At 39.4% G+C, this 26874-nt stretch overlaps 1 protein-coding gene across 8 annotated transcripts in view; it reads left to right on the top strand.

Annotated features, from left to right (window-relative positions):
• Positions 1-26874, top strand: part of CDKAL1 (CDKAL1 threonylcarbamoyladenosine tRNA methylthiotransferase) — a 662780-nt gene that overhangs the window by 580015 nt on the left and 55891 nt on the right. For all 8 annotated transcript variants that reach the window (XM_077886100.1, XM_077886099.1, XM_077886094.1 and 5 more), the window contains 2 exons: positions 22986-23069; positions 25978-26142. In XM_077886100.1, coding sequence (XP_077742226.1) covers positions 22986-23069; positions 25978-26142 — 249 coding nt within the window. The remainder of the gene's footprint in view (positions 1-22985; positions 23070-25977; positions 26143-26874) is intronic.

The raw sequence follows: 26874 nt of genomic DNA, 5'->3' as shown, positions 1-26874 counted from the left end.
TACTTGTTAAAATGGTTATTATCAAAAAGACCAAAAAATAGCAAGTGTTGGCAAGGATGTAGAGAACAAAGGAGCCCTTCTGCAGTTTTGAGGGGAATGTAAACCAGTTCAATCACTCTAGAAAACAGAATGGAGGTTCCTCAAAAATTAAAAATAGAACTACCCTATGAACCAGCAACTCCACCTCTAGGTATTTATCTGAAGAAAATGAGAACACGAATGCATAAAGCAGTCTGCATCCCCATATTCATGACAGCATTGTTTATAATAGCTAAATATACAACCTAAATATCCATCAGTGAATGAACATAAAGAAGTGGGGTGTTGGGGCACCTGGGTGGCTCAGTGGTTGAGCATCTGCCTTCAGCTCAGGTCCTAATCCCAGGGTTCTGGGATTAAGTCCTGCATCGGGTTCCCTATGGGGAGCCTGCTTCTCTCTCGGCCTATGTCTCTGCCTCTCTCTCTGTGTTTCTCATGAATAAATAAATAAAATCTTTAAAAAAAAGAAGTGGGGTGTTTTGTGTGTGTGTGTGTGTACACATTTATACATAGATACATAAATGCCTTCATATGCAATGGAATTTTATGCAGCCATAAAAAAGAATGAAATCTTGACATTTGCAACAACATAGGATGAACCTTGAAAACATTATGTAAAGCAAATTAAGTCAGACCAAAACAAATCCCATTGTTCTTTTTTGCATGTAGAATCTTAAAAACACACACACATGGGCTCATAGATACAAAACAAATTGGTGTTTCAAGGGAAGTGGATGAAGGGCATCAATAGGTAAAAAGAAATCTGTAGTGGTAACAGGTGGCATAATACGTGAAACAAGACTTGTCCTGAGTTAATCGGTGAAGCTGAGTGTTAATAAATTGGGTTCGTTACACATTCTTAAGAGGGATAGCTACAGAATTTCTCCCCTCATTTCTGTGGGGGCTACATTCCAGGACCTCCATGGATCCCTGATGCCACAGAGAATATTGACTTATATATGCAGCTTTTCCCTTTATATACATCCCTGGAACAAAGTTTAATTTCTAAACTAGGCATAAGAGATGAGGAACAATAACTAATAATAGAACAGTCTGCTCAATACTAACCTAGCAATTAAGGAAAGGCATCTTGTCTTTTTTTTAAGAGTCTACAAAATCCACAGGTGACTTAAATATGAAGTTAGACCTGGAAACACCCTCAGGTGACTTTCCAGGGGACTGTTTTCTCTACAAAAAAATAGACACTGACATTTTCTGGAATTTTTAAAATCAAAATTATAAATTAGTTTCTCTTAAGTCCAGTTTCCCTTCTTTCCTCATTAGTAATAATGCTTTAGTAATCAAAAGATCAAAAGCATTTCTGACTTGGCTGTTTTCCACCATTATTCACTGGTTCTTTAATACATCATACATTTGTTTGCCTGCCTGAAAGATACTTAAACTAAACAAGTTTTAAGGAAAATAGATGGGGCACCTGGGTGGCTCAGTCAGTTAAGCATCTGCCTTTGGCTCAGGTCGTGATCCCAGGGTCCTGGGATCCAGCCCTGCATTGGGCTCCCTGCTTAGTGGGATGTTGGCTTCTCCTTTCCCTTTGTTTCTCCCCCTGCTTGTGTGCTCTCTCTCTCTCAAATAAATGAATAAATAAAATATTTATTTAAAAAAAAGAAAAAAAGTAGATAGGTAGATGTAATAGAAAAAGACCTCATTCACCAAAAAAAACCTAAGCAAATACATAATTTCCTACAGGTAAACCTAACAAGAAATGTACAAGATCTTCATGATGAAAACTAATGTTTCAAAAAATATAAACTATATTTTATTCAAATTTCAAAAAATTGTCTCAAAAATACAAAATATATTTAAGTTATGAAATACAACACATTCCTGAATAGGGCAATTTAAAATAATGGTAATGTCAATTCTCTTCATATTATTCTATAAAACCAATATAATTTTAATCAAAGGCCCAACAGGATTTTTTGATAAATTTTACCTACAAAGCAGCAAATGCGTCTATATAATGACACTGTAAAAGATAAGTGATCAAGACAGATGGTAAGTGTACTTAATCATGGTGTGCATCTCATAATGTACATAACTGTCAAATCACTGTGTTATACACTTGAAACTAATATAATATCATATGTCAACATACTTCAATTAAAAACAAATTTTTTTGAAGTTAGAAGATAAGCAACAAGCCAGGAAGAAAAATCTTTACAATAATTATAATTCAGTAATTATAACTCAACAGAAAAGTGGGCAAGGAGTTCAACAGTACATATGACAGGTGTTCATCTCACTGGCGACTAGGAAAATGAAAATCACAGCAAAAATGCTCACTTTTTATGCTTGCAAACAAAGTTTTTTTTTTCTTTTTTTTTTTTTTTTAAGATTTTATTTATTTATTCATGAGAGACACAGAGAGAGAGAGAGGCAGAGACACAGGCAGAGGGAGAAGCAGGCTCCATGCTGGGAGCCTGACGTGGGACTCAATCCTGGGTCTCCAGGATCACACCCCAGGCTGAAGGCAGCGCTAAACCACTGGGCCACTGGGGCTGCCCTGTTTTTTTCTTTTCATTGATAATAGACAGTTTTTCTGGGGGGCGGGAAGGAAAGCCCTCATATACAAAGTGGGAATGTAGAAATTGATAAAGCCATTTGCAGGCCAATTTAGTTGTGTATATGACAATCATAAGTTTAAATATTCTTCAGTCAACCTTGTAATCCCACTTCTAGAGAAATGCTCACCCATGTGTCCAAAGAGACATGTGTTATTGCTGGTAATAGCCAAAAATTGGAAACAAGCCAGACATCTATTAATAGGAAAGTAGTTAAATAAATTATGACATCTTCATTATATGGCCTCCTGTGCACTAATTAAAAAAAAAAAATTAAGTAGTGTTTTATGTGGTAACTTTCTCCTGAGAGCAGTGGGGAGCCGTTGTGGGTTTTTTTTTTTTTTTTTTTTGTGGGGTTTTAAGTGGAGACACAACATGACCAGACTTCAGTGTTTAGAATATCTCGCTAGGTGGATTAGAAGGAATGGATCAGAGAGCTATAAGATCGAGGCCAGGTTCCCATTACAAGGCTGTTAATTTGGTCACACATCAGTGGTGGCCCCAAGATATGACAGAGCTGAAACCGTTGTCACATAGCCAAAAACATTCTTACTTCATAGTACGTTTTTGTCTTCTCTCTTAATGTGCGTTTGTGGAGTAGCTCCTTTGTACAAAATACTTTCCTAGGCAAGAAATATGCAGAATACACAAAAAAATACATAAGATAGGTTTCCCGACTATAGAATCTATTTACTAATAGGTTAAAAGTGTAAATCTATTGGTTATATTAAGTTTGCTTTCCAAATGAGGCCACTGCCTCTCTGGAAACAGTGGAGTGCATCTAGGTGACCATGCTAGTCTTTTGGTTTTGATTGTCAGGAAGCTCAGAGACAAAATCAGTGCCCAGCAGCAGTGACCATAAAGCTTGGGTTTAGGATATAACTACCTTCCACTTTCTCCTCCAAATTTTCATTTCCAAAAGCTGCATGGTTGTGTGTGTCTATTACTGTACACTGAGTATCCATTAAAAAAAAAAAAAAAGACCTGTTTAAGTTACTAATGAATAAATGAGCATTCATGTCACCATTTTAGTTGCACAGTCACTTTGATCCCTTGGTAACTTCAAAGCCATCATTTGACTTATCTCCTAAGGTTGTGAATATACTATATTGGTTCAGCAAAGCCCTCTTAATAAGAAAGGGACCGTGTTAACTCCAGAGCAGATTACACAATAGTTATCAGCTTCCCAGGATTAATTAAACATTAGTAAAATCATTTTAAAATTGTAGCTTGACTTTAAAATTGAAGGGGTAGCAGAGCTCCTGCATGACTCAGGCAATTAAGGGTCCGACACTTGATTTAGACTCAGGTCATGATCAGGTCATGATCTCAAGCTCATGGGATTGAGCTCTTCTCCTTCTGCCCACTCTTTCACGCTCTTTAAAATTTTTTTAAATTAAAAAAAGAAAATTGAAGAGGTAGCCTAACATGGTAGTTAACGAGCTCAGACTCTGGAGCCAGACCTCTAGGTCTGAACACAGGATATGCCTGTCACTTACCAGCAAGGGACTTGGTGCCCCTAGACCTCAGACTCATGAGGAAGTCGCTACAGCATGAGGTTGTTTTGAGCATTTGAACTAGCTAACATTTGTAAAGCGCTCGCTATAGGTATTCATTAAGAAAAAAAAATGGTAATGAATATTCTTTCCTAGCAAACATCTTGAGATGGAATAGACATTTATTTAAGACTGTGATAAAAGCAACATTAAAGTCTTAAAGCTTTGGTTTAGGTTTTTTATGTGAGTATTCTTCTATTATCTCTTTCTATACCTTAACCAGTTGAAAACCATGGCTTAAAAAAAAAAAAAGAAAGAAAAGAAAACCATGGCTTGTTTACAAGTGTTCATGCTGATTCACTTCATGTGGCTGTTGCGGAGCCAAAAAGCAAAAGCGCAAAGATGTGAAAGGTTGTCCTCTAGGAGATGTGCAAGGAAGGCAGGTGGATGTGCTGAACACGCAACACATCTCCCCAGTGGTGAAATGTTGGATCCGCCTGGGAGGTTTCTGTAAATTATAGTCTAAATAAAGGAGTCAAAAATATTGCTTTGAATTCATGTGTACAGGTAGCCGCCCATACATGAATGAAGAATGACACATACGTGCTAGAATATGACGTCGTAGAAGGCACAGGACAGCTGAGGCAGCGTGTCTCCCTACCGTTGTAGTCTGAAAATGTCTCTGCAGCATGAAGTTCATTTTAGAAAAGCAAGCCTCACCATCCCCTGCCTATTAGAGAAGAATTATGATTTTTAAAACCCACAATTCTGCTGTTCATTTCAATTATTTACATAAGCAAGGCTTCTCCTTCTTAAATTAAAATCATACTGAAATATGCTATTTTAGACTTTTGGGTATTCTCAGTTAATTTAAGCAAGCTTGAACAGAATGCAAATCTATAAAATACTGCTTTGTTTTTAAAGTTAGGCCTATTCCCTTTTACTTTAGAAGGTTTTTTTTTCCTCCCTCTGCTTTAATATACTGGCTTATTTCCATTTTTATGATACTTAGTTTTTATATATCATTATAATTACTGTTTTGATAAATTGAACATCAGCTCCCCACCCCCCATACCCACTTCATTTTGTAGAGGGCATATCTGTTATTAGATACAAAGAAGAGCTAGTTCTAGTTTGTAATGATTATGAATTTTTCATAGATTTGATTTAACTGACTAATTCTGTTTGGAAACTTTGTGGGTTTTTTTTTTTTCTACCCTCTTTTCATTAACTACCAGAAAGGATACATGAGGAAAGTAGGTGTTTTGAACAAAACCAGAACACTTGATTTACAAACCCAAAGGCTTGATTTAAAGAGTGTGATATGATCTTTAACCTGGCTAGGTATTATTTAAGGTTTCCATCTGACTTACTTACTTACTTACTTACTTACTTATTTATTTTAGTAGCAGGGAGATACATTATCTCAAAAATGACTATTGAATCTACTCAAACATTTGTTTGTTTAAGGACGTTGAAGAATCATCAGTTACTGATCCTATTTGATGATCTACCAAAAAGATAATAAAAGCAAACACACAGAATAATAGTTTATTTTTGATAAAAATGTTCTCAAAGCCTAACAACCTACCCAGAAATGTTGGATAAATCAGTAGGAGAAGCGAAATTTTTAAATATACTCTGTTGTATTTTCACTGATATTTTCATGTGTCTTTCTAATTCAAACATAGTTAGATGTAAGCTTTCCCCATTTTATAGATGTCAAAGATGAATCACTTGTCCAAATGAAGAGTCAGAATCTCACTTGAACTCACCCTCTTTTATCACCCATTGATACTTTGGTGTGTCAGCTAAATAAGAAAACAGGACTTAAAAAAGAAAATAGCAGCCAGAGTTGCAAGCCTTGGGCAGTGATGGTGAGGAATGGAGTGTCAAGGGGCTCATATAGTGTGTTCAAGGCAAGGGCGGTGCACTGGGAGAGAGTGAGGAGGGAGAGAAGAGAAAACAGTGAAATTAGACAGTGAAATTAAATTTCTTACCGTCATTTTAAGCCATGTGGCAGGGGCTATCTATTTAAGGATCTTTACAACACAATACTATTTCACAAAACCAATGCTTATTGTTTCTCTGTAAATGTAAATTACCACCATTTATGTGGTAATCCCACTGATACATCTGTGGACAGAACATGGGCATGCTGTTCATATGATGTGTGCCCTGTGTAATTCCAAACCCAGATAATGAAGAGGAGGACATATTTTTTAGCTATTTTTTTTAAAAAAAACCTGCTTTAATGTTAATTCTAACTTGTACATAAGGTTTTTCAGTTGGAGAAAGGACAGATCACATTATGAAAGATGGTCTTGTTAAAGTCATTGTGAAAAGAATTCATTTGATTGAAAATGGTACTGAGGAAAATTGCCAGACAATAACGTTTTCACATGTGCAGTCCCCGGACCTCTGCAGTATCTCTGACACTCTGTGTTCTCGGAGGAGTGGCACCTGCTCTCCTGTGTGACGTGAACCAGCTGTACTCACCTCTGAGTGAGGATCCAGGAGGATTCACCAAACACAGGGGAGCCCAAAGCCCGGTCTCCAGCACCTTCTGCCTTTTTTCGTGCAGCACTGTGAACGCTCACTAGCAGAGCACACCCCTAAGGGCGTGATTCCAGCCTGCCACATTTTTCTTGGTTTTGGTTTTATTTTTTTTAATCAAACATTTCTAAAATTGTGACAGGATTGCTGCCACAGTTAGTTTTACAGGCCCAGAAACTCTTATTTGCCAGGGCACCTATTACCTTTTAACCTAGGACAACAGCCAGTGATAGATTCATTAGGAGGAAAGTAATCCTCTGCTGTGAGCGTGGCACTGCTTGTCTTCCCTCACCTCTTTTTAGGGTGAGGGAAGACCCAAATCCCTTTGCAGAGAAGGTCTGGGATTTTGCAAGAGAGAAGAGGGTTCATGGTGCCTGCCTGGTTGGTGGGGAGAGGTGTTGGGCTGCAGAGATGAGGGAGGGGAATGTGGGACAATGAGAGCAGAATAGAAACATTACCTGAAATAGGCTCTTATTATAAAGCTAATGGCCCTGAATCAACAATTCATTATCATGGGTTTACTTCTTAATAATCAGATGCTCAGCCTGGGCCTTATGTAACCTCAGAACCAATGCTTCACAAAGTAGGTACGGAAGATGAAGTTGCCTGGTTAGGGGCAAGCAAGTGGTTCCTCAAGGGGCATTCCTCCTGTGTTTTCTAGGAAATTCTGGTGTAGGGGAAAGAGGGGTGAATAATTAGCATTAAACCCTTTTTTTTTTTTTTTTTTTGCCTATTAGCTTTCTGTCAAGCTGCAGAATTTGAAAGTCATCATTTATTTATAATATATCTTCATATTTTTTTTACAATTAGGAATAAAATTTTTATGACTGAATATTTTAAGCTATTAACTTTCACCTTCATACAACATTTTTATTTGCTGTATAATTATGTTTATGTATATTCCAAGTGATAGATTACTATCACTTTGAATTTTAGAACATTCAAAAAAAGAAAAAGAAAAGAAATCCTTCAACTTCACCGTTATAAACCCTGACTTCAGCTAAGAACACATTAGTGGGCCTTACTTTTCTGGTCTGTAGAGTGAGGGTATTCTGTGAAGAAAGAAAGGAAAGCGTGTCAGCACTGGAACAGAATTAGTGGTAGGGATGGTATCTGTGCTCATAACCATGGTGGTGAGTAGAAGTAGTAGAGTGAGATTGCCCTCATCTGATTGTTTCACCTTTATCATGAATCCTTCCGACCTCGCTAACCCCCACCACCATTATTTGAAACAGTAAATCTGAGACCTTTAAGTTTTATATTACTTGTCGGTCCTTGTGATCCCAAAGAACATACCAACAGTAACACACCAGTGGGCTTGGTAAAATCCACTATTTACAGCTCCAGGGGTTTTTAGGACTCCGTGGCCAATCTGAAATAACTGTTAAGGAACTAGATTAACATCTTGAATTTTAAGACTTCTACCCCAGTACTTTTTTGCCTAGGTGTGAATGATCCATGGGGCTACCGAATTGCCTTATTAATGACTCATCTTGTAGATCCCCTTAAAAAAGGAGAGGGGGGAAGTACATCTTCAAACCTTTGTGGTTTTGTCTTCTGCTTATGACCTGCTACATGAGAAACTCCCCAATCTGACTTTGCTTCTCTCTGCATCTCCATCTCTGACTGGTGCCAAGTCCAGTGCATCTTCCTCTTGGGTTTTCTATGTTTTTTTGAGATTTGTTTTTTAAGTAATCTCTATGCCGAATGTGGAGCCTGAACTCAGAGCCCCGAGACCCGGAGCCACACATTCTAGAGACAGCCAGCAAGGTGCCCCAGTGCATTTTCATCTTGCTGAAGGCAGTCTCAAAGATGGCTTTCTTAGCATGTGTTTGGACGTTAGCAGTTCTGTATTTGATATGCTGTAACCTAAAACAAAGCAGGGAACTCTCAGTGACTGTTTTGAAAAAATATTTTAATTATGTCCCATCTTTCTCTATGGAGTGAATGATGGCAAAAACTACTTTTCCATTTCTTGTCTTTTTCTGCTTTCACTGTGTTGTGTGTGCTTATTATGGCACCTTTTTTTTTTTAAGGAGTTTGTGTGTGTGTGTGTGTGTGTGTGTGTGTGTGTGTGTGCTTTGTTCCAGACACAAAATAAGTAGCAAAGAGATGGTGTAGCACACTGTATACTTCAGAAAAGACTGGGCCTGGAAGCATGGTATCTAGGAACTGTATCTCGCAAAGTAGCAGGTTACTGAACTTCTCTGTGTTTCTTCATTTATGAGTTGGAAACAAGAAAAATATACGAGAAAATGAAAAATAAGGGACTGTTGTGGGTGTCGCTCACCAGAGTGGTACACTTGCTACAGTCCATGAACTGACACTGACACATCAGTTGGGGAGGCTGTGGTGTGTAGGGGGCAGGGAGATGTATGGGGCATCTCTGTACCCTCCTTTCAATTTTGCTGTAAAACTGCTCTGAAAAGAACTAAGTCTTTGATAAAAATAAATGAGGGACTATATGAAATAAGATTATTACAGCTGTGATTTGTTATGAAGTTATGAAGGCAGTAACAGAAAAACGCATTTCTTCAATGGCCCTTCAAATAAATTACCAAATTAAATCCCTTTAGAATAACCTCACAGATTATTTGATTTCAGTTTAGTGGTGTTATAAAAAAGTATTAGTGCATGACAGTATAACTGCAAAAATATAGCTATATACTCCTTTAAAAAAAAAAAAAAAAGAGCTGGCTCTTTCATTCACTCATTCAACAAATATTTGGTGAGAACCTGCTGTGAACCAGGCAGGGAGGTCAGCACTAGGGACATGGCTGCAAATAAAAGAAACAAAATCTCCAATCTCATAAATTTAGAATCCTGTGAGCTTTCACCAAGATCATTTATTTCCCTTAAATTTTTTTTAACCGATCAGCGTGCTCAAGGCAAGTAGGATATTTTGCCCTGCTGTAATGCCATATGTATGTACTGTTCTTAACGTCACACTGTTCTGTGTGCTGTTTTGTAGCAGAGAATTGTTTATTATTATGATTCTGATATGTTAATGAAGAGGTACTCATTTGCAAATAACTGTTTAATCTGTAATTAAAATCTGGCAGCTCTCTTAAAAATAAAGACAGTTAAAATGCGTAGTCACTGGCCTGCTATATTGAATATGCAATTGCAAAACATTAAGAAAAGCATATCCTATTTATCACTTTTAATGAATCTTTCACCCTGGTCCCACTGTAAGCCCTTGATGGTATTCCTGTCATCCCGTCCATATGCTTCTGAGAGCATTAACTATTCTCGGGTCTGTGCATGCCTAAGTATAAAATCAAAATCTCTAGGTTTTTTTGGATCACATATAAGCAACCCACACACACAAAAAAGAAGCCCAACACATTATCATTACCATATCCTCATTAAGATGATGGGCCTCTGACCATATCCTAATGTTTGCTTAACAATCTGAAATTCATGTATGCAAAAGGAATTTTTCTTATCCTTTTGAAAGAAGAATGATAAATATTTATACAGCCTTAACTCTTTCAGGCAGGCATAGGATCATGTTTTAGAAATGACAAGAAGCTACTCTGGATCTTTTTCAGCATAATTCATCTTTCCAATAGCTCCTGAGAAATGAATTGTAGTTTTATCAATATTGGACAGTTTTCCTCCTCTTTCCCCATTAAATATGCTTTGTCTTCCTTCTCTGAAATCCTTTTGAGTCATAGCTTTGAAAAGGGAGCCACAAGAGCTATCTCTGCTTTTCAGGCGAGATTGCTCCAGAGGGATGCAGTAGGGCCCAGCAGGACTGCTGACCTGCACTCCTCAAGGCTGGGATCCCGATTCTCCAGCAGCCACTGCCTCATTAGCAGGTTTAGCAACAGTCTAGACTCTAAATAGTCATATATCCCAAGTGTTGCTTTCTAAAAGTTATTCCTGTTCTTTTTTTTTTTTTTTTTTTTTGTTATTCCTGTTCTGAAGCAATAATTGGATAGAGCCGCAAGACACTTCCCTACTTGAAATTAAAATTGTCTCCCAGCTGCTTGAATCAACATCTCTGGTAGTAATGGTGAACTTATGAACGTGTCTCAGCTCACAGGGCTATCTTCTTAGAATAAATGGAAGGTGTAGGAAATCTTAGAATGTACTCCTGGCAGTAGTGCAATCAGCTGTATTACTGATAGTAGTCAAACTTCTCCAGCATATACACTGACTCCCAGAAGCTAGGTTATTAATCTGAAAACTCAAGGCTCTGGCCAGATAAAATTGCCTTAATGATTTCTTTCACGTAGGTAAACCGAATCCCCTAATTGTTAACTCCTTTTCATTCTTCACTCATCCTGGCCCTTTAGCAAACATTAAGCTTTAGACCATGTGTCAGCTCTGGAAGAGAAAGGAGAGAGCAGTGGTGTTGAGACTAGTCCACGCTGTTAGACAAGGACCGACTGCTAGTCCCAGCTATGGGTGCCACTTCTGTGGCTGCCGCTGCCACCACCACAGCCACTGCCAGCAGCACCTTGCTGTCCTCCCTGAGCCCTCCGCATCATTGCAGGACTCCTCCGGTTCCTGCCTTCTCCATGGAACTCCAAATTTAGAAACACAGCATATGTGAGCCAGAAAGGGCCTTACAGATCACTGATTGCAAATCCCTCCCTGCTTTGTTTTTAGATGGAGAAACTGAGGCTCTGAAGGGAAATGATTTGCTCAGGGTCAAAGAGCTAGTGAATGACAGAGGTAAAACTGAAGCCATCATAACTTACTAATTAGTACTCCTCAAGCTTTTCTGCTCTTGGCTGGGGCCTGTCTCAAAAAGGGAAGGAGATTGTACCAAGGTACTCAGAAGCCTTTGGTGAGATGCAGGGCCATAGACTGGGACTGTGGTTGTTAAGAGAAATCTAGTCACTGATTGGATTAAAATACAAATGATTGGGCACCTGGGTGGCTCAGTGGTTGAGCATCTGCCTTTGGCTCAGGGCGTGATCCTGGGGTCCTGGGATCCAGTCCCACCTCAGGCTTCCCACAGGGAGTCTGCTTCTCCCTCTGCCTATGTCTCTGCCTCTCTGTGTCTCTCATGAATAAATAAATAAAAATCTTTTTAAAAAGATACAAATGAGTGTGCTTTAAAAGATAAAGCAGTACAGAATTCATAACAATGCATTGCATTTGCATGTCCTTTTAGGCAACGCTTTAAGGTGGAAATAGACAAGAAGTAAAAAACAAAATACAGTGTGATCTGTGAAACAGGAGAAATTCAGTAGGAGAGAGGATTTTTTAAAATCCTCTCTACCTGTAGGACGGACGATGAAAACGGCTGGTGAATGCTGAGTAGTTCACCATGTAGAGAAAGGCCTTTTAGAATTTAAGTGATATCCCCAGGTTTATTTTAACTGTATGCTCCCATGTGCAGCCTACATGTTGCATTAAAATGTCTTACCCCAGGTCAGCAGTCTGCACTGTTATTAATGGCTTGAGGACTCGGGATCTCTGGGTTCCTGCAATACAGTAACTTTGCAGCAGTTTGAAAGATCCACACAGACCAGTGGGGTTTCCTCAGCTACTCGGGGAGCTGGCTTGGCTTCTGCTATGTAGTCTTGGTAGTGATCATCTGCATATGTGATAAACAGCTTTTCCTAGAGCCTCACACAGACCTGGCAATGCTCGGGTTTCAGTAGACTATATAATATTGTGTTTGGCAGGAGAGGCCATTAAAAAAGACATCAAAGCAACCCTCAGAACTAGATTCCCTTTTGAAAGGTGTTCCTAATCAAAAAATAAAGCTCAGAATTAGAATTTGTTTGGATTAAGCTGTCTCCTTTTCTCTCTCTGCCCCCCGACCGAGTCCTTACCCTACAGTAGCTTGATATGAAAGATTGTATAGGATGACTTGAAGCTTCCATTTTTCTTAGTAATCACCATGGAAGAATATTTTTTTTGTTTTTGGTTTACATAGAATCCTTTATTTCCAGTATAAATTTTATATGAAAACTATGTGCCCACTAGACAAAAGCTACCACCTTCACCCAAAGCCTCAGTTTTTTCAAGGTTGGGTTTTATGCATATTTTCTTAGTTCTCTATCCTCAAGAGGAAATAGAGACAGAAGATAGGTTTGAACCAGACTACTCCCATTTAAATTCCCCAACGCATGTATGCCTGTGTGCACGCATGCTCACAGCTAACAACTGGTTGCAATAAAAATTTGGTAGAATTTCAGTTTAGCTTCATTAACTCTGAGACAGTGAAGTAATATTCAAGGGGAAAAACAGAATAGGTGAAGAGAAACATCAATTTTCTTTAAATAAAGACATTTTAGGGGGAACTAGTATCCATTTTTTAGGGTATCATTGCCATTCCTCTATATTATATACCTATAAACTGCATAGCAGGACTTGTATGTGCTTGAAGAAGCTACATTTTCACGGCAGGAGAGAAAATCGGAATAAATCACAGAGATGCAGGTGCACAGTAATACAAGTAGGCTCTTTCCCCTGCAGCCTGAATGCCTGGCCAATAAAGCAGAAGGTCTAGAGCTGAGCTCTCAGGGTCTCCCGGAGCTAAGCCAAGAAAGAAGAAGTGGGGGGAAGGGGAAGGATGGGGGAGCAAGAGAGAATAATTGTTATTCAGTCTTCTTTAATGAGATGTATTGCCCAATGCTGAAAGATTGTGGCAGTGTCTTTTGTTATGCTAATTAGATACCATTAGAGCTTGGCTGTCTGATTTCTGCTTAATCCTTTCTGCTTCCCTCAGCCTCAATCCTGGCTGGCAAATGGTTGGAAGATGGTGGGGTGTAGTGCATGTGTTATTTATTGTTCACATCTAGGCTGAGTTCTCTGGTAACAGGGTTGGTAACGAAAAGATTTCTCTTACCAAAGGCGGTATGTATTTGGGACATTCATTTTTGGTTTTGTTTTTAATGAATTTGAGAATGCTCGATCTCTGCCTTTTTGGTACAAACACTATTGTTTGTTTGTTTTAAATGACTGCTTTTACGGCCATGCAAAATGGAAAAGGACAGAATGGAAAATTTAGACAGCCTCCCCTTGGTTGTCTGGATTTCCCTAAAAACAACAAGCAAGGTGATCATGCCTTAGCTTTTGGGGAGGCTATGATGGACCAGAAAAATAGGAGCAAGAATAATACAAAGGTCAAAAAGAGGAGTTAACCAGTTTAAAATTCCTGCCTTTATAATTTATAGATACATGTGCCTTCTTTCCTGAAATTAAAGTGTTGTATTTATATGATTACCTAAATTATGAGTGTGTTGAGTTAAAAAAAATTTTTTTTTTAAATGACCAGTGTGGTCTTTCCTGAAATAGTAAAATGGAGGATTTCTGTGAAATCCTTAAAAACTAGATAATACTGGTTTAGAGCAACCCTGTCCAATAAAAATGTCCTATGAACCACAGATACTCTTGTAAATTTTCTGGCAGCAACACTAAAAAAGAAAAAAAAGAAAAAAAAAACAGATGAAGGTAATTTTAATAATATATTTAACTCAATATGTCAAAAATATTTTGGCTTATAATCAATAAAATTCACAAAATAGTTTAAATTCTTCTATTCATGTTAAATTTTTGAAATCCAGTGTGTATCTTGTACTGGTGTGTATTTTATAGCACCTCTCAATTGAGGTTTGCCACATTTTAAGGGCTCAACAGCCTTGAGCTAGTGGCCATTGTACTGGATGGTGTAGGTTTAGCATAACTCAGTAATTCACTTGTGTAAAAACAATTGTCAGGATAAAATCCATTTTTCATGTTACGGATAAATATTATGAGCTGTATGACTTTGGCCATGACACTTAGTCTCTAATGAGCCCTACTTTTCTCATCTGTAAAATGATGTATTTGAACTAAATGATCTATTAATTCTTCCACCCATGCCAGCTCTGAAATTCTTTATTCCAGAAATTCACATTTAGAGTCTAGATATATTAGAACTTATCTATCCTTTCCTATAATTTAATATTTGAAAAGAAGCCTTCTTTCACCATAGAGGATATTGGAAGATGTCCTGCATACCATATCCATACCTTTCTTCCTCCAAATGTCTGGACTTTTCTTTGAATTCTTCTGAGGCTTATACTGTTTTAATAAAGAGTTTGGTAGAGTTTAGACTCTCAGCAGTCTTTCTTTGCTCAGTACTTTTGGAATGGGGTTTTTGAGCAAAGATGTGAGGGGGATTGGCAAGTAATTACTGCGCTAGAATTATATAAACACTAAATCTCCAAACCCTGATGGTCTTTTCTTTTCTTTTCTTTTCTTTTCTTTTCTTTTCTTTTCTTTTCTTTTCTTTCTTTTCTTTTCTTTTCTTTTTTCTTTTTTCTTTTTTTTCTTTCTTTCTCTCTCTCTCTCTCTCTCTCTCTCTGTAATCTAGCTAATTTGTCGTGTCATCAGTGAAACAAAAATCCTAAAGACACTTACCAAGAAGGTTTTTCTATTCAACAGTCCTGAGCTGTAAATGTGGTCACTTCCTGTGCCTTTAAGAGAAGCCCATCAAAGAAGAGTGGCCCAGACTTGTTGAGTATTGATTGGTAGAGACCAATGTGAAAAGATCAGGAAAGTGGAAGTGCATGGAGATAATTGTTCAATTTAGAATAAAACTTTTAATAAAAAAGGGTTCCACATATGGTGTTCGTACCATTTAGTCATCCCATTAATAAGATCTCATGGATAGATATTACTGGCAACATCTGGCCTCAGTATTTGACATAGTTTTAAATGTTGAGCCCTTTCCTAACAGTGCCTGGGCATAGTCAAGCTTTTTACCTGATGTGGGGAAAAAAGATCAAACATACTTTGCGCTGGTTCCATGATAAGAAAGGGCAACTTGTTTTGATTTGTTAAGAGAGTAGATCTCATGTTTTGTGTTCTTAACACAGTTTAAAAAAAAAATCCACAGAAGCATCATAGGTAATGCCTTAAAATGTTCTAGAATACTAAAAAGGTACAGGCAGGTGGTCAAAACTTGGCTGTTTTTTTGAATTGGCAGTTCAGCAAGCACCCAGGTATATACATTTCTAATGCTGAACAGGGATCAGATTGGCATTTGTCATGTAACTCTTTGCCATTGAGAATTATTTTAACCAGTTCAATAAAGCACAGTTACCATACTATTACTGTTGGCTCTCCACCAATAGATGCAAACAGCTCTATTCTCAAGACTGAAATTTTACCTCTAAGTGTGAAGAGACTCCCTCTTCTCTCCCTTTTCTCTTGCTGGAGTAGGCACATGACTGAAGAAAACCAGCCAGCAATTGAAGAAGACAGGACACAGGGCTGTTGTTAGAAGAAATGTCATAGTCTGATTTGGTTCCAGAGAGACCTTGGATCTGGTCTTTGTATATCGCATCACTGCTTTTGCAAAAAGGCAAAAAAAAAATTTTTTTTTCCAGTTTTGTGTTTTCTCCTGAGATGTGAGGAAGGAACATTAGTGCCACTAAGACACTCATGGCAATTCATATAGGCATAGGTCCAATACGTGAAGGTATGGATATTTCACCTCAAAGGAACATTCTTTCCCTCTTGAATATATTTATTCCTGTTAGTAAGTAGAGCTAAAGAATATATGTCTTTTCACCCAGAAGATACTGCTTTTAAAAAAGTGTCATCAAATGTCTTTTTACTCATTGTCTAAGAGTCAGATATGAGTCAGCCCCTTTGAGAATAAACCATCCAACATCCCCCAAGAATCTTTTAAGTAGACCAGCAACAACTGATGGCAAGCATTTCGAATACGATGGACTTTGAGTCTCATTACTTGTTTTCTGTGGCATCATCGTTTTTGACACACATTCCTGTGTCATGGCCCTTTCATTACAGAATGGAATTGTTGAGTAAGGATGATATTAAATTTTAATGTTATTGCTATTATTACTGTTGACTGTTTTTAGCATTAGTATGCCTGGTTCTTTCATTCCAGCTTCTACAGGGCCAGAAAACAGAAGTGTGCATAAACAGTCAGGAAAATTACCCTATACCCTGGAGACCCAGCATCGCATGCTCTGCCTGTTGTGAATGATGAATCAAAACGGAAAGGTTATCATTTTCATTAGCTAGGAAAGAACAAGACCATACTTTTCTCCAAGTGTAATTACAGTGGTTCACTGGCAACATTACACTGCAGTAATTAGTCTAAAGGTGTATGTGAGGGCAGGCTTTTGCACAGACACTAGAAATATTATTTCAGAGTTTAAGGTCACAGCCTTGTGTTTAACATGTTCCAGGCAGCTTAGGAAAAAAAAAAAAAAAAAAAACTAATTTGACTGGAGCTAAAGAAAGACATTTGACATTTCCCAGAGTCATGCATTCAGAAACCAGTCAGGTAGAAAAATTGTTTTTTATTATCTACAAAAACCAAGAAAACAATGAAAAACAATAATAATAAAAAGAATACCTCAACAACTTAGCTGCAGAAACTGCATGTCAGAATATTTTGTAGGGTAAACTAAGATAATACTCAAGTTTATTAGGAATGTGATGTAAATAATTACAAGAGCTTTTGATATATGTGTTTTAATCTCCTTTTTTACCCTAAGGCAATTGGGCAGAAAAATTAATTTCTAGAAACTCTTCAGGGGAAGCAAAATAATTTCTTTACCTTCCTATAACTGTTACAGGAAATAAATATTTCTCTTATACTGGTACCCAAGTATATATATCTGTCCTTTGTGAATGTTTTTTGGACGTAGAGCAATTCTATTGAAATACGGGGATCTTTCTCACCTGACCTTCCAGTAGAGCTTGAATTAGAATTTTTTTTCCAAAGCCTTATCTCAGGCTCTTTGTATAAGTGAAACAGAAGTGAGAAGTGGCTGGGTGTGAGAAGGGCCTAATAAAGAAAATATAAACTTTATGTGAAGTTGATATTTAAAGTCACATATAGGAGTTTAAAAGAAGCCTTTTACTTCTTCTAGTGCAAGGAGTCTTCATACAAGTAACATTTCTTCCTGAGTTTAAGGTCAAAGCCCACATACTCTAATGTCTTTGTTTAATCCTTATACAGCCACGTAGAAACTTTTTGAGGACAAATGGAGAAATAGAGTATACTCGAATGAGCATTCATTCAGCAACCAAATTCTGTTGGAAATGTTGGAAACCACTGCTTTTTTAATGCAAGCGTGTGTTTTATGTGTGTTATCTGGCCATCTGGTTAGAACTGATGTTTCTCACAACTTCGGGCACTTGGGAAATTTTAAGTATAGATGTGACACAAATAACACAGCTAGCTGATTATGTAATGCACTGAAAAATTTTACCCCAAACTTGAATTTAAAAACATTCCTTCTTGTTTGTCACAGATGTTTCTCTACTCAAGGAAAAGTCATGCACTGCAGAATGAGATCTATGATGTTCTATGTTTTCTCCAGCTAGCACTTAAATAGGAGGCACCAGGTAGTGAGAATGGTTCCAAGACCTTCTCCTCTTCCTTCTGCCCCTGCCACTGAGCAAGTCACCACCCAGCAATCTTGCTGGGCCTCAGCTTCCTTTCTGCGAAATCTGAGATTGCCAGACTCCCTTCTCCTTCTTACTTCCTGGTCTCTTTACGGGACTACTGCCTTCATTTCCAGCCTTTATGGATAAACAAATAACTAACCATAAGACCCTTTCTCTTACCTTTCCAACAAGGCCTGCGCATTCTTTCTTATCCACAGTGAGGTCACCAGTAATGCAGGATCTCATGAGTCCTTTTTTTCTACACCTCACCTCACTTTGGTGATGCATTCTGTGAAATGGAAGAATGGTTTCACAAGACTGTCTTTATAATTCATTTTTCTTAAGACATCTTTTTTTTTTTAAAGATTTTATTTATTCATTCATGAGAGATACAGAGAGAGAGAGATTGAGGCAGAGACATAGGCAGAGGGAGAAGCAGGCTTCATGCAGGGAGCCCGACGTGGGACTCGATCCCAGGTCTCCGGGATCACACCCTGGGCTGAAGTTGGCGCCAAACCGCTGGGCCACCGGGGCTGCCCAAGACATCTTTTTTTTTTTTTTAAGTTTTATTTATTTAAGTCATCTCTACACCCAGTGTGGGGCTCGAACTTACTACCCTGAGATAAAGAGTCATCTTGCTCTTCTGACCAAACCAGCCAGAGACCCTTCATAAAACATATTTTTAAAGCTAGGTTAAAATGGACTAACTGAAGTTGTGCATACTCTAAGAAAAACAGCTTTCTCCATGGACATTTGAGGAAGAAATGACAAAATAGGCCTAATTCATTAGTGCAGGTACCAGGACTGACCGCCACTTGCAGAAATCCTGATAAATGTCCTAAGGGTCAGACTTCGTAAAAGGAAACTGAATTTCCCACAGCAATTCTTTTTCTTTTTTATTTTTAAGGTTTTATTTATTTATTCATGATAGACACAGAGACATAGGCAGAGACACCGGCTGAAGGAGAAACAGGCTCTCTGCAGGCACCCAAATGGGATTCAATCCCTGGACCCCAGGATCATGACCTGATCCAAAGGCAGATGCTCAACCACTGAGCCACCCAGGTGCCCCTCCCACAATAATTCTTAACTTCCCATCCCAAGTTCCTAAACCCAAAAACGTTGAAGAAGTTAAATAAGCATTTTCATTAAGCAACTGTAAATTATATCCCTGTAAAAAAAATCAGAAAGAAGTTGTCTTTCTTAGGATTATGAAACGAGGGCTTTGTTGAGAAGATTTTTGACGGACTTCTTAAGGTTCAGGTCACAGGACAGCTTTTGGGAGACTTTGTAAATATTTCTGTGGTGGATATTAGAGATCACACTCCTCTAAATGCAGCAAGACAGTAACTGTTGTAATTTGCAGAAGGCTTTAAGCATATAGTCACCTGGGGGCACCTGCATGGCTCAGTGGTTGAGAGTCTGCCTTCGGCTCAGGTTGTGATTCTGGGGTCCTGGGATCGAGTCCCAATCAGGCTCCTGCAAGGAGCCTATTTCTCCCTCTGCCTATGTCTCTGTCTCTCTTTCTCTCTCTGCCTCTCATGAATGAATAATGAGGTCCTTTAAATATTATAACCCACTTCCTCTTCAGCCCACCCCTCCCTTTCCCACGTCTGGCCACTTTCACCGACCTCTTCTTTCTGTAGCAAGGAATGTGAAGGACCAAAAAGTAGTCACATCTCTTTTATCTTAAAAATAATCTACTCAGACCCATGTCCTCCCCCCTAGCATCTGCTTCAAACATGGGGCAGCTGGTATGTTTAAATAATCCTCCTTGTTTGAGACTCCTCTTTCCTAGGTTCTGCTAGAACTCTGGCACCCTGTTTCTGACCATCCCTCTTCCCTCCAAGTGACCCCTTCTCTCCTCTCCTTGAATGTTCCAGCTATCCTGATGCTGCCTCCAGACCATTCTCTAGGTTTGCAGTTCCACTAGCATCTTAATTTGTGCTACTAGTCACAATCTTCATGAAAAACTTCATTTTCAGCCTCTTACATATTCTTAGGAGTTTGTTGGTTTCTTAAACTACCCAAGTCAGGGGATCCCTGGGTGGCTCAGCAGTTAAGCACCTGCCTTTGGCCCAGGGCGTGATCCTGGAGACCCAGGATCAAGTTCCACATCAGGCTCCCTGAATGGAGCCTACTTCTCCCTCTGCCTGTCTCTCTGCCTCTCTGTGTGTGTGTCTCTCATTAATAAATAAATAAAATCTTTAAAAAACAAACAAACAAACAAAAACTACCCAAGTCATCTTTGTGTTAACTTCTTCTGCAAAGGGCTTGTCTAAAGCCAGGGATATAACCTTGCACTCCTGTCAGTGATGGTAAGGCAACCAGAGAAGAATATCAGAATGTCAGATGAATATAGATGCTGCAGATCAGATGAGACGTAGCATACTCTCCATCATTCTCCACTGGGAAGACAAACTCATCCCTACTAGTGGATTCTCCTCGCTTTTAGCACAATAGATAGCTCGGCTGTGGTTGTTGTCCTACTGGCCTAAGGATGGATATCTGTAGCTTTACCCTTTTTCTCCAGATAGCCTGCTTTTCCTCTCAGACCGGCACATCCTTGCTGGTTAGCAGAGACATTCTTAGGCGAATCAGGATGATTACCCTAAACCTTTTTTCTTATATGTGGGTTGTTAACCATGCTGGGTTATCTATCCTGTGGGGTTGAGGAGAGAACAGTTGCAAAGTATGGGGCAAGGTGGCTCATTTAGAAAAAGATTTGAGGCCTATGCACAAACCCTTGGCCCACAAGGTCCCTTGCTGTCACCAAGGCAAAGTTGCCTCTTCAGAATTCCACCTGAACTGCCCCTGCCCCCAACCTTCCTTAACATCACTGGTGTTTTTAGTTACCGGAAATAGTTGATTCTCTTAAAGGTTTGATATCCACTTCATGGCAACTTCATTCTTAAAAAAAAATAAAATATTGAAAGGAGCAGTTATTATTTGTTTTTGTTGTTTTTTTAAGGGGGTTGGGATAGATTGGGGCAGCTCTTGATCAAAGTCCTAGCTTTCTTATGCGCATTCTTGCTTAGTGTCTTCCGAGGAACTTTTAAGAGCCTCACCAGTGATGCAGAATCCTTAGCTGAGGGGACTGAAGGGACACCTGGAGAGATGTTTACCACCATAAATCACTGCACACAGCCATTTTCTTGTATCCTGGCAGCAAATGGTTAAATACTCACCTACAAATATTCTTCTGCTGGTTGATCAAAAGCCCTGCCCACTACTGTACAAACATAACACAGGTCCTTCAAACTCTGTGTATATCTTACAATCACGGCTCTCACCTCCAGGTAAACTAGAACAGCCCAACAGTGATGTCTACAGCCGTCCGCTTTGGTTCCCACAAGAGCAAAGAAGCAGCTTTACAATCTCATATTGTTGCTAGGTTAATTTCCCGAAAACTTAATGTGAGATGAAGTATAATTGCAGATTTCCTTAAGAACCATCGACAGATACTTATCCTAAGTTATAAGCAACTCATACTGTGAAATGTGTACAAACATGCTCAGTTTTCCTCCAGAAGAATATACTTCAGTGAAAACCAGTATTCATCAGTCTTTTTAAATAAACAAAGCCGTTCCCATTCAAAGTAGAAATTGGGGAGACTTTCCTTAGTTGCTGCTTGATTGTTAAAAGGGACTCCTGTTGCAGGAAGGGTCATTAGTTTGGAGGGAGTGAAGGAAGCTGTTGGTAACTATCGTCCTGGAGACCTTATGACCTTTGGCTAAGAGGACCACGTTTTGAAGGAGATAGTAAGAAAGATAGTAAATGATGGTGTGTTTAGGTATTGGCATTGTATGACGGAGAGGGGAGTTTAGCGTTTTGTTTTATTTTTAATTGTTAGGTGGTCTGTTTGGCACAGCTGTGTTTACGTTTCCTAAATGCTAACTGCCTGAACATGGTGACAAGTCTATATATGAGAATAGGGACTGCTTCTTTGAAATCTTCTTATCAGCATGCTTTAATACAGAGTTGTATTTATCAAGTAGCAAAGGCAAAAATAATTCTAGGCACAACCATTCAATACAGCTAGTTGCTACTACATCACACATTTCGACAACCTTGCTTAAAAAATTAAAAAAGAAGTAATTGATAGTTTAAATGTTGCATTTCACAGTGGACCAAACTTGGAAATGGTGGAATTTTTTTCAAGTAGTCATATTTCTTTAACCAATGTTTTGGTTGATTTAACTTCTTGGTTATTAAAGTTGCACTCTTAGAACATAAATGTAGATCGATCCTGTAGAGAATTAACAGTTCCGTATCTTTGCTGTCTTTCTAAAAAAATAAAAAATAAAATAATGAAGGACGGGGTCATGGCTGCAAGAAAGAAGAGACAGTTGTATATGAGAGAGGCAATGTATATAATAAGTAAATAGCTGTAGGAATTAATCCATAATTTCAGAGTTATATGCAATACATGAAGTGTTTAGATGCAAGAACTTAATGACTAGTTTTTGAGGCACTTTCTTTAGCGTTACATCCCTCATAACTCAAATTAATGTTTATTACTACTCTTTCCTATTGCCAAAATATTTTCATGAATTTGGATTAGAAGCAGCTTGTTCTGGCTTGTTTTGCAACGTTGCTTCAAGAAACCAAGTGATACTTAGAAGATTTTTATATGTCTTCGAAGCTTTAATTATCTTATGTTGAAGAAGGAAGATAAGTTTTGTTTCATAGTTGTGTAAGAAAATAAGATTTCATGCTATGCTCATTTTATATTAGCACATAGATAATAATGTCTCTTGGGGAAATTTGAATTCCTAGTTCTTACATTAGCTATTAAGTAACTTGCAATTGAGAGTCTACTTTGAATCCAAGAGGACACTGCTTACTGACCCATGACTCTTTGGGCTGGCATTTTTGGTTTGGATTCTCCGGTGTTTGCCCTTATCTTTCCTTTTTTTCTCCACAGATTGGCGAAAGGCAACAAGTGTTAGTGACAGAAGAATCTTTCGATTCCAAGTTTTATGTGGCACACAATCGATTCTATGAGCAGGTGAGATACACTTTGACCTTCTTAAGCTTTCCCCAAAATCAGGAAAGGCGGTGAGGTAGATCACTTTAAGCAAAAGAAACTTTAGGGAGGTTGTAGAGTCTTGTTCCATCAAGGCTGTTGCAGAGCATCAAGCCAGCTAGGCCACCAGGGGCTCCGCTTCGTGGCTTAGTCTACCAAACACCCCACACAGAGGAGTAAGCGTGTCTTCCTCCTCATGAATCTTTGCTGGGACCAGCCTTAGGCTTTGGGCATCGGGAACAGGTAGTTACCGCTGCCAGAAAGAATTCCCACCGGCTGGCAGAGGGGAGGGGAGAGGCCTGTGCAGGGCACAGGAAGGATGTCTGAGACATCAGTGTGGAAGGGCAGGGATTTCCTCTCCTCCCCGCACTCACTCAGGTGGTCAGGCAGTTGCTTGCTTTTTTAAATTATTATTATTATTTATTTTTTTTTTTTAGTTTTAGGTTTTTTTTTTTTTTTCTTTTTTTTCTTAACTTCCACCCTGGTAAGAATGTTGGAGGCCAAGGGAAAAGAGTCAGTTCTGTGGATTCAACTCAAATCATATGACCAACCCTGGAGACAAGTACGAGGGGCAAAACAGCTTCCCTTTGAGAGCCTTACTGGTGGGCCGCGCCTAGGGACCCCTCTCATGCACAGCCATGCCCTGCCCCTGGAACCTGGCCTGCCAGGCTTCCTTGCATCGCCTGGGATCCCACTTCCCCAGGTCAGGGAGCAGTTCAGAAGTGATGAAAGAAAACTCATTGCCTCCTTCGAGGGCAGTGGCCCCGAAAAGGCCCAGGAAGCAATGGCATCTGCCTTCCTCAATGGGAGACTCCCCTAGGGGCATAGGGATATCCTGATCATTACTGGACCTGATGAACTTATCCTAAATATCAAATGTGTTTCCTACTTCTTTGTTTCTTTCTTATCAGATAAGAAGTGATTTTTTTTTTTTTTTTTTTTTCTGTGAGCTAGGGCTGAAATTAGAGCCGGAAAAGCCTCTTCAGGGCTGGGTGGGCAAGTCGGGGAAGCCCACTGCCCTTGGTGGGGAAGCCAACGCCCACTGCCCTTGGGGAAGTAGCTGCAGAGATCTCCCTCTCCACTGCACAGGGAATGGTCCCAGCCTGGGCCCTGGAGCCTGGGGAAACATAGGGGGTAGTGTTGAAGGCTCAAACTAAATGCACCCTATCCCATACCCGCAGAGTACTACTGTTGAGGAAGGCTTCCCCAGCATTCCCTGCCAGAGCCACGTCTCTTCCCCATTCTCCATTTCATTATTTGGCCCCAGAGAACCAACCTCTTTGGGCCAACCTGCTCAGCCCTGGGGAGGAACCTGATTGTATTTCGTGGCCTCTTCCCCCTCTGTTTCTCTGCCATCTGGGTTCTTGCCTCAGCAGGGAGCTTTTTTCCCCTGCATTTTAAAGGCGATGGCATGCCTCATTAGCTGTTTCCTCCAATTTAAAGCAGTCCGGCTTTTTCCAATTATTAAAACTGGAGGGGGAAAAAACACTGAGCCCTTCATTCAGATCAAGGCAGCAGAGCTGTATTTCCCCAGAATGGGACCACATCTCCCAGAGATAGTTTACTCTAGAGATTTCTAGAGATTTTCTTGTTTTATTAAAGAAACAAAAAACAAACAAACAAAATGATTTAAAGGGGCTTTCATATTCTGATACTAAAGCTCTTTGCTGGGAGTAATTCACTACCCAGGTGACCTTTTTCCTATGCTTTGATGAGACAGTGTACGCAGTGGTCATTTAAAAAAAAAAAAATCAAACCCAGAAAGACCAAGATCCAGTTCTGCCTCCCAGAGAAATTGGCTGTGGAACTCTAGCTCCCCTGATGTGTTTGTCTGTACAACTAAGCATATCAAGGATTTCAGAGGCATGATTTTTCTAAATAAGATGAGTTCCAGAAGTGAAGATTTCATCTAGGTATCAAAGTATTACTGGATTAGAATTAGTGTATTTATTTTGGATCTTGACTTGAAGACTGGCGAGTAGCTGCAGTAGGAAAACAGAAGTGTGGGGGAGACACACTATGTGCCAAGCCACCTCTGAAGGAGGGAGGCATTTGCTCGATGTAAACAGGTACTTTTACCAGAAATCTCCAGTGGTGAGAGGCTGCTGACAGTTTCCTGTGAACTCACCAAAGCAGCCTTCAGAGCAGCTGATCCTAAGTGTAGGTAGAGGCAACAAACCAAACATATGCATTTCATGACAGAGCAAAGGAGTCATTTAGCTACAAAACAACAAATTTGGGAGACTAAAGGGCCGCTTTTAAATGTTCTTCCTCTGCCCCCTCCGAGTCACATGCCCACGCTCCCACATACACGCGCTCACATACACACGAACCAGCAGGCCTCGTTCTTCTGACAGCTGACTTGGCAGGTATTAAAAGTATAAGGCTTTCATCAGAGTTGTCTCAGTTTTCTTCATTGCCTGGGACAGCCGAGAGCAGAATATCAAAGGCCTGTCCAGAAGTGACTGGCTGAGGGCTGGGGGCTTCCCCGGGTCTGCCTGCCACATGCCTCTGGACAGCAGGCGTCCCGCCATCAAAGAGCATTGTCTCCAGGCCCGTAGCTCCTCCCAGAAATGCCTTCCCAGCCTACAAGATCTCCAGATCCTTGAGCAGCTGGAAGATAGAGCCGACTGGGGGGTAGGATCTCAGAACAGAAGAAAAGATATTAAGGGACAACTGGAGAAATCTGAATAAAGGATGGACTTCAGTGAATAGAAATAGCTCCATATTGGTTCATGAATTGTGACAAACATATACTCATGTAGGATATTCATAACTAGGGAAACTGGGCATGAGGTATCCAGGAAGCCTCTGCTTTCTTTGCAGTAATTCTATAATCGAAAGTTTATTATTTTTCTTAAATTAAGCCTTTTGAAAATATCTTTTAAAGGTTTTAGTGCCAAAGAACCCCACATTCATGGGGAAAATGATCGAAGTGGACATTTACGAATCGGGCAAACATTTTATGAAAGGGCAGCCAGTATCAGACGCCAAAGTATACACGCCATCCATCAGCAAACCATTAGCAAAGGGAGAAGTCTCAGGTTTAACAGAGGTGAGTAAAAGACGCTTTTTTCTCTACCCTTCTGCTAAAACAGCAGCTGTGGAAGCACAGTGATTCCAGACCGTGCTTCTGTTATCATTTATAGTTCCCTTTTTATGTATGCATGAGGCTTTAATCCCTTCTGACAGATTGCAATCTGAATTAGAAAGATGCATTTTTGCTGATGCCTTAGGTTTGCTTCTCTGCCTGTAGAGGGAATAAGGTGTCCCTGCTTCAATGCTAGAAGCAGAGGGCAAAAGGCATTATTTTCAGGTGTAAGATTGAACACTGAACATCATCTGATCTCGTATGTTTCTGTGTCAGTAGATCCCAAGTGGAAGGGGGGCGGTAAGGAAAGGAAGATTCCCTTGCTCTACAAAGCTGCTTATAATATAGTAAAAACCTACAGTTAAACATGCACTACTACAGCGTGGCAGTGTGGGCGGTTGGGTGCCTTTCTCTAAGGCGTTCATTGAATATTCTGCTTTAGTCATGTGGAGTGAAAATTAAACAATTTTTTTTTCTTCCTCTAAAAAAGTAACCTGACCCTTCTTTTATACCTTGGTGTAAATATGGCTGTTTGCCAACCTCTCTCTTACATTTCATTGAGCTACAGTTGTAAAAGCTGATGGAGTGTGAAATGAAAATGTGTATCACATTTCTAAGCATCATTTGATGGCCTTTCTCCAACACAATTGTTAAGCACTCCAAAAAAAAAAAAAAAGTATGCAGCAATGACTTCAC

Source organism: Canis aureus, chromosome 37 (assembly GCF_053574225.1).
Source record: "Canis aureus isolate CA01 chromosome 37, VMU_Caureus_v.1.0, whole genome shotgun sequence".
Taxonomy (NCBI): domain Eukaryota; kingdom Metazoa; phylum Chordata; class Mammalia; order Carnivora; family Canidae; genus Canis; species Canis aureus.
This window is presented reverse-complemented; position numbering and strand designations above follow the sequence as displayed.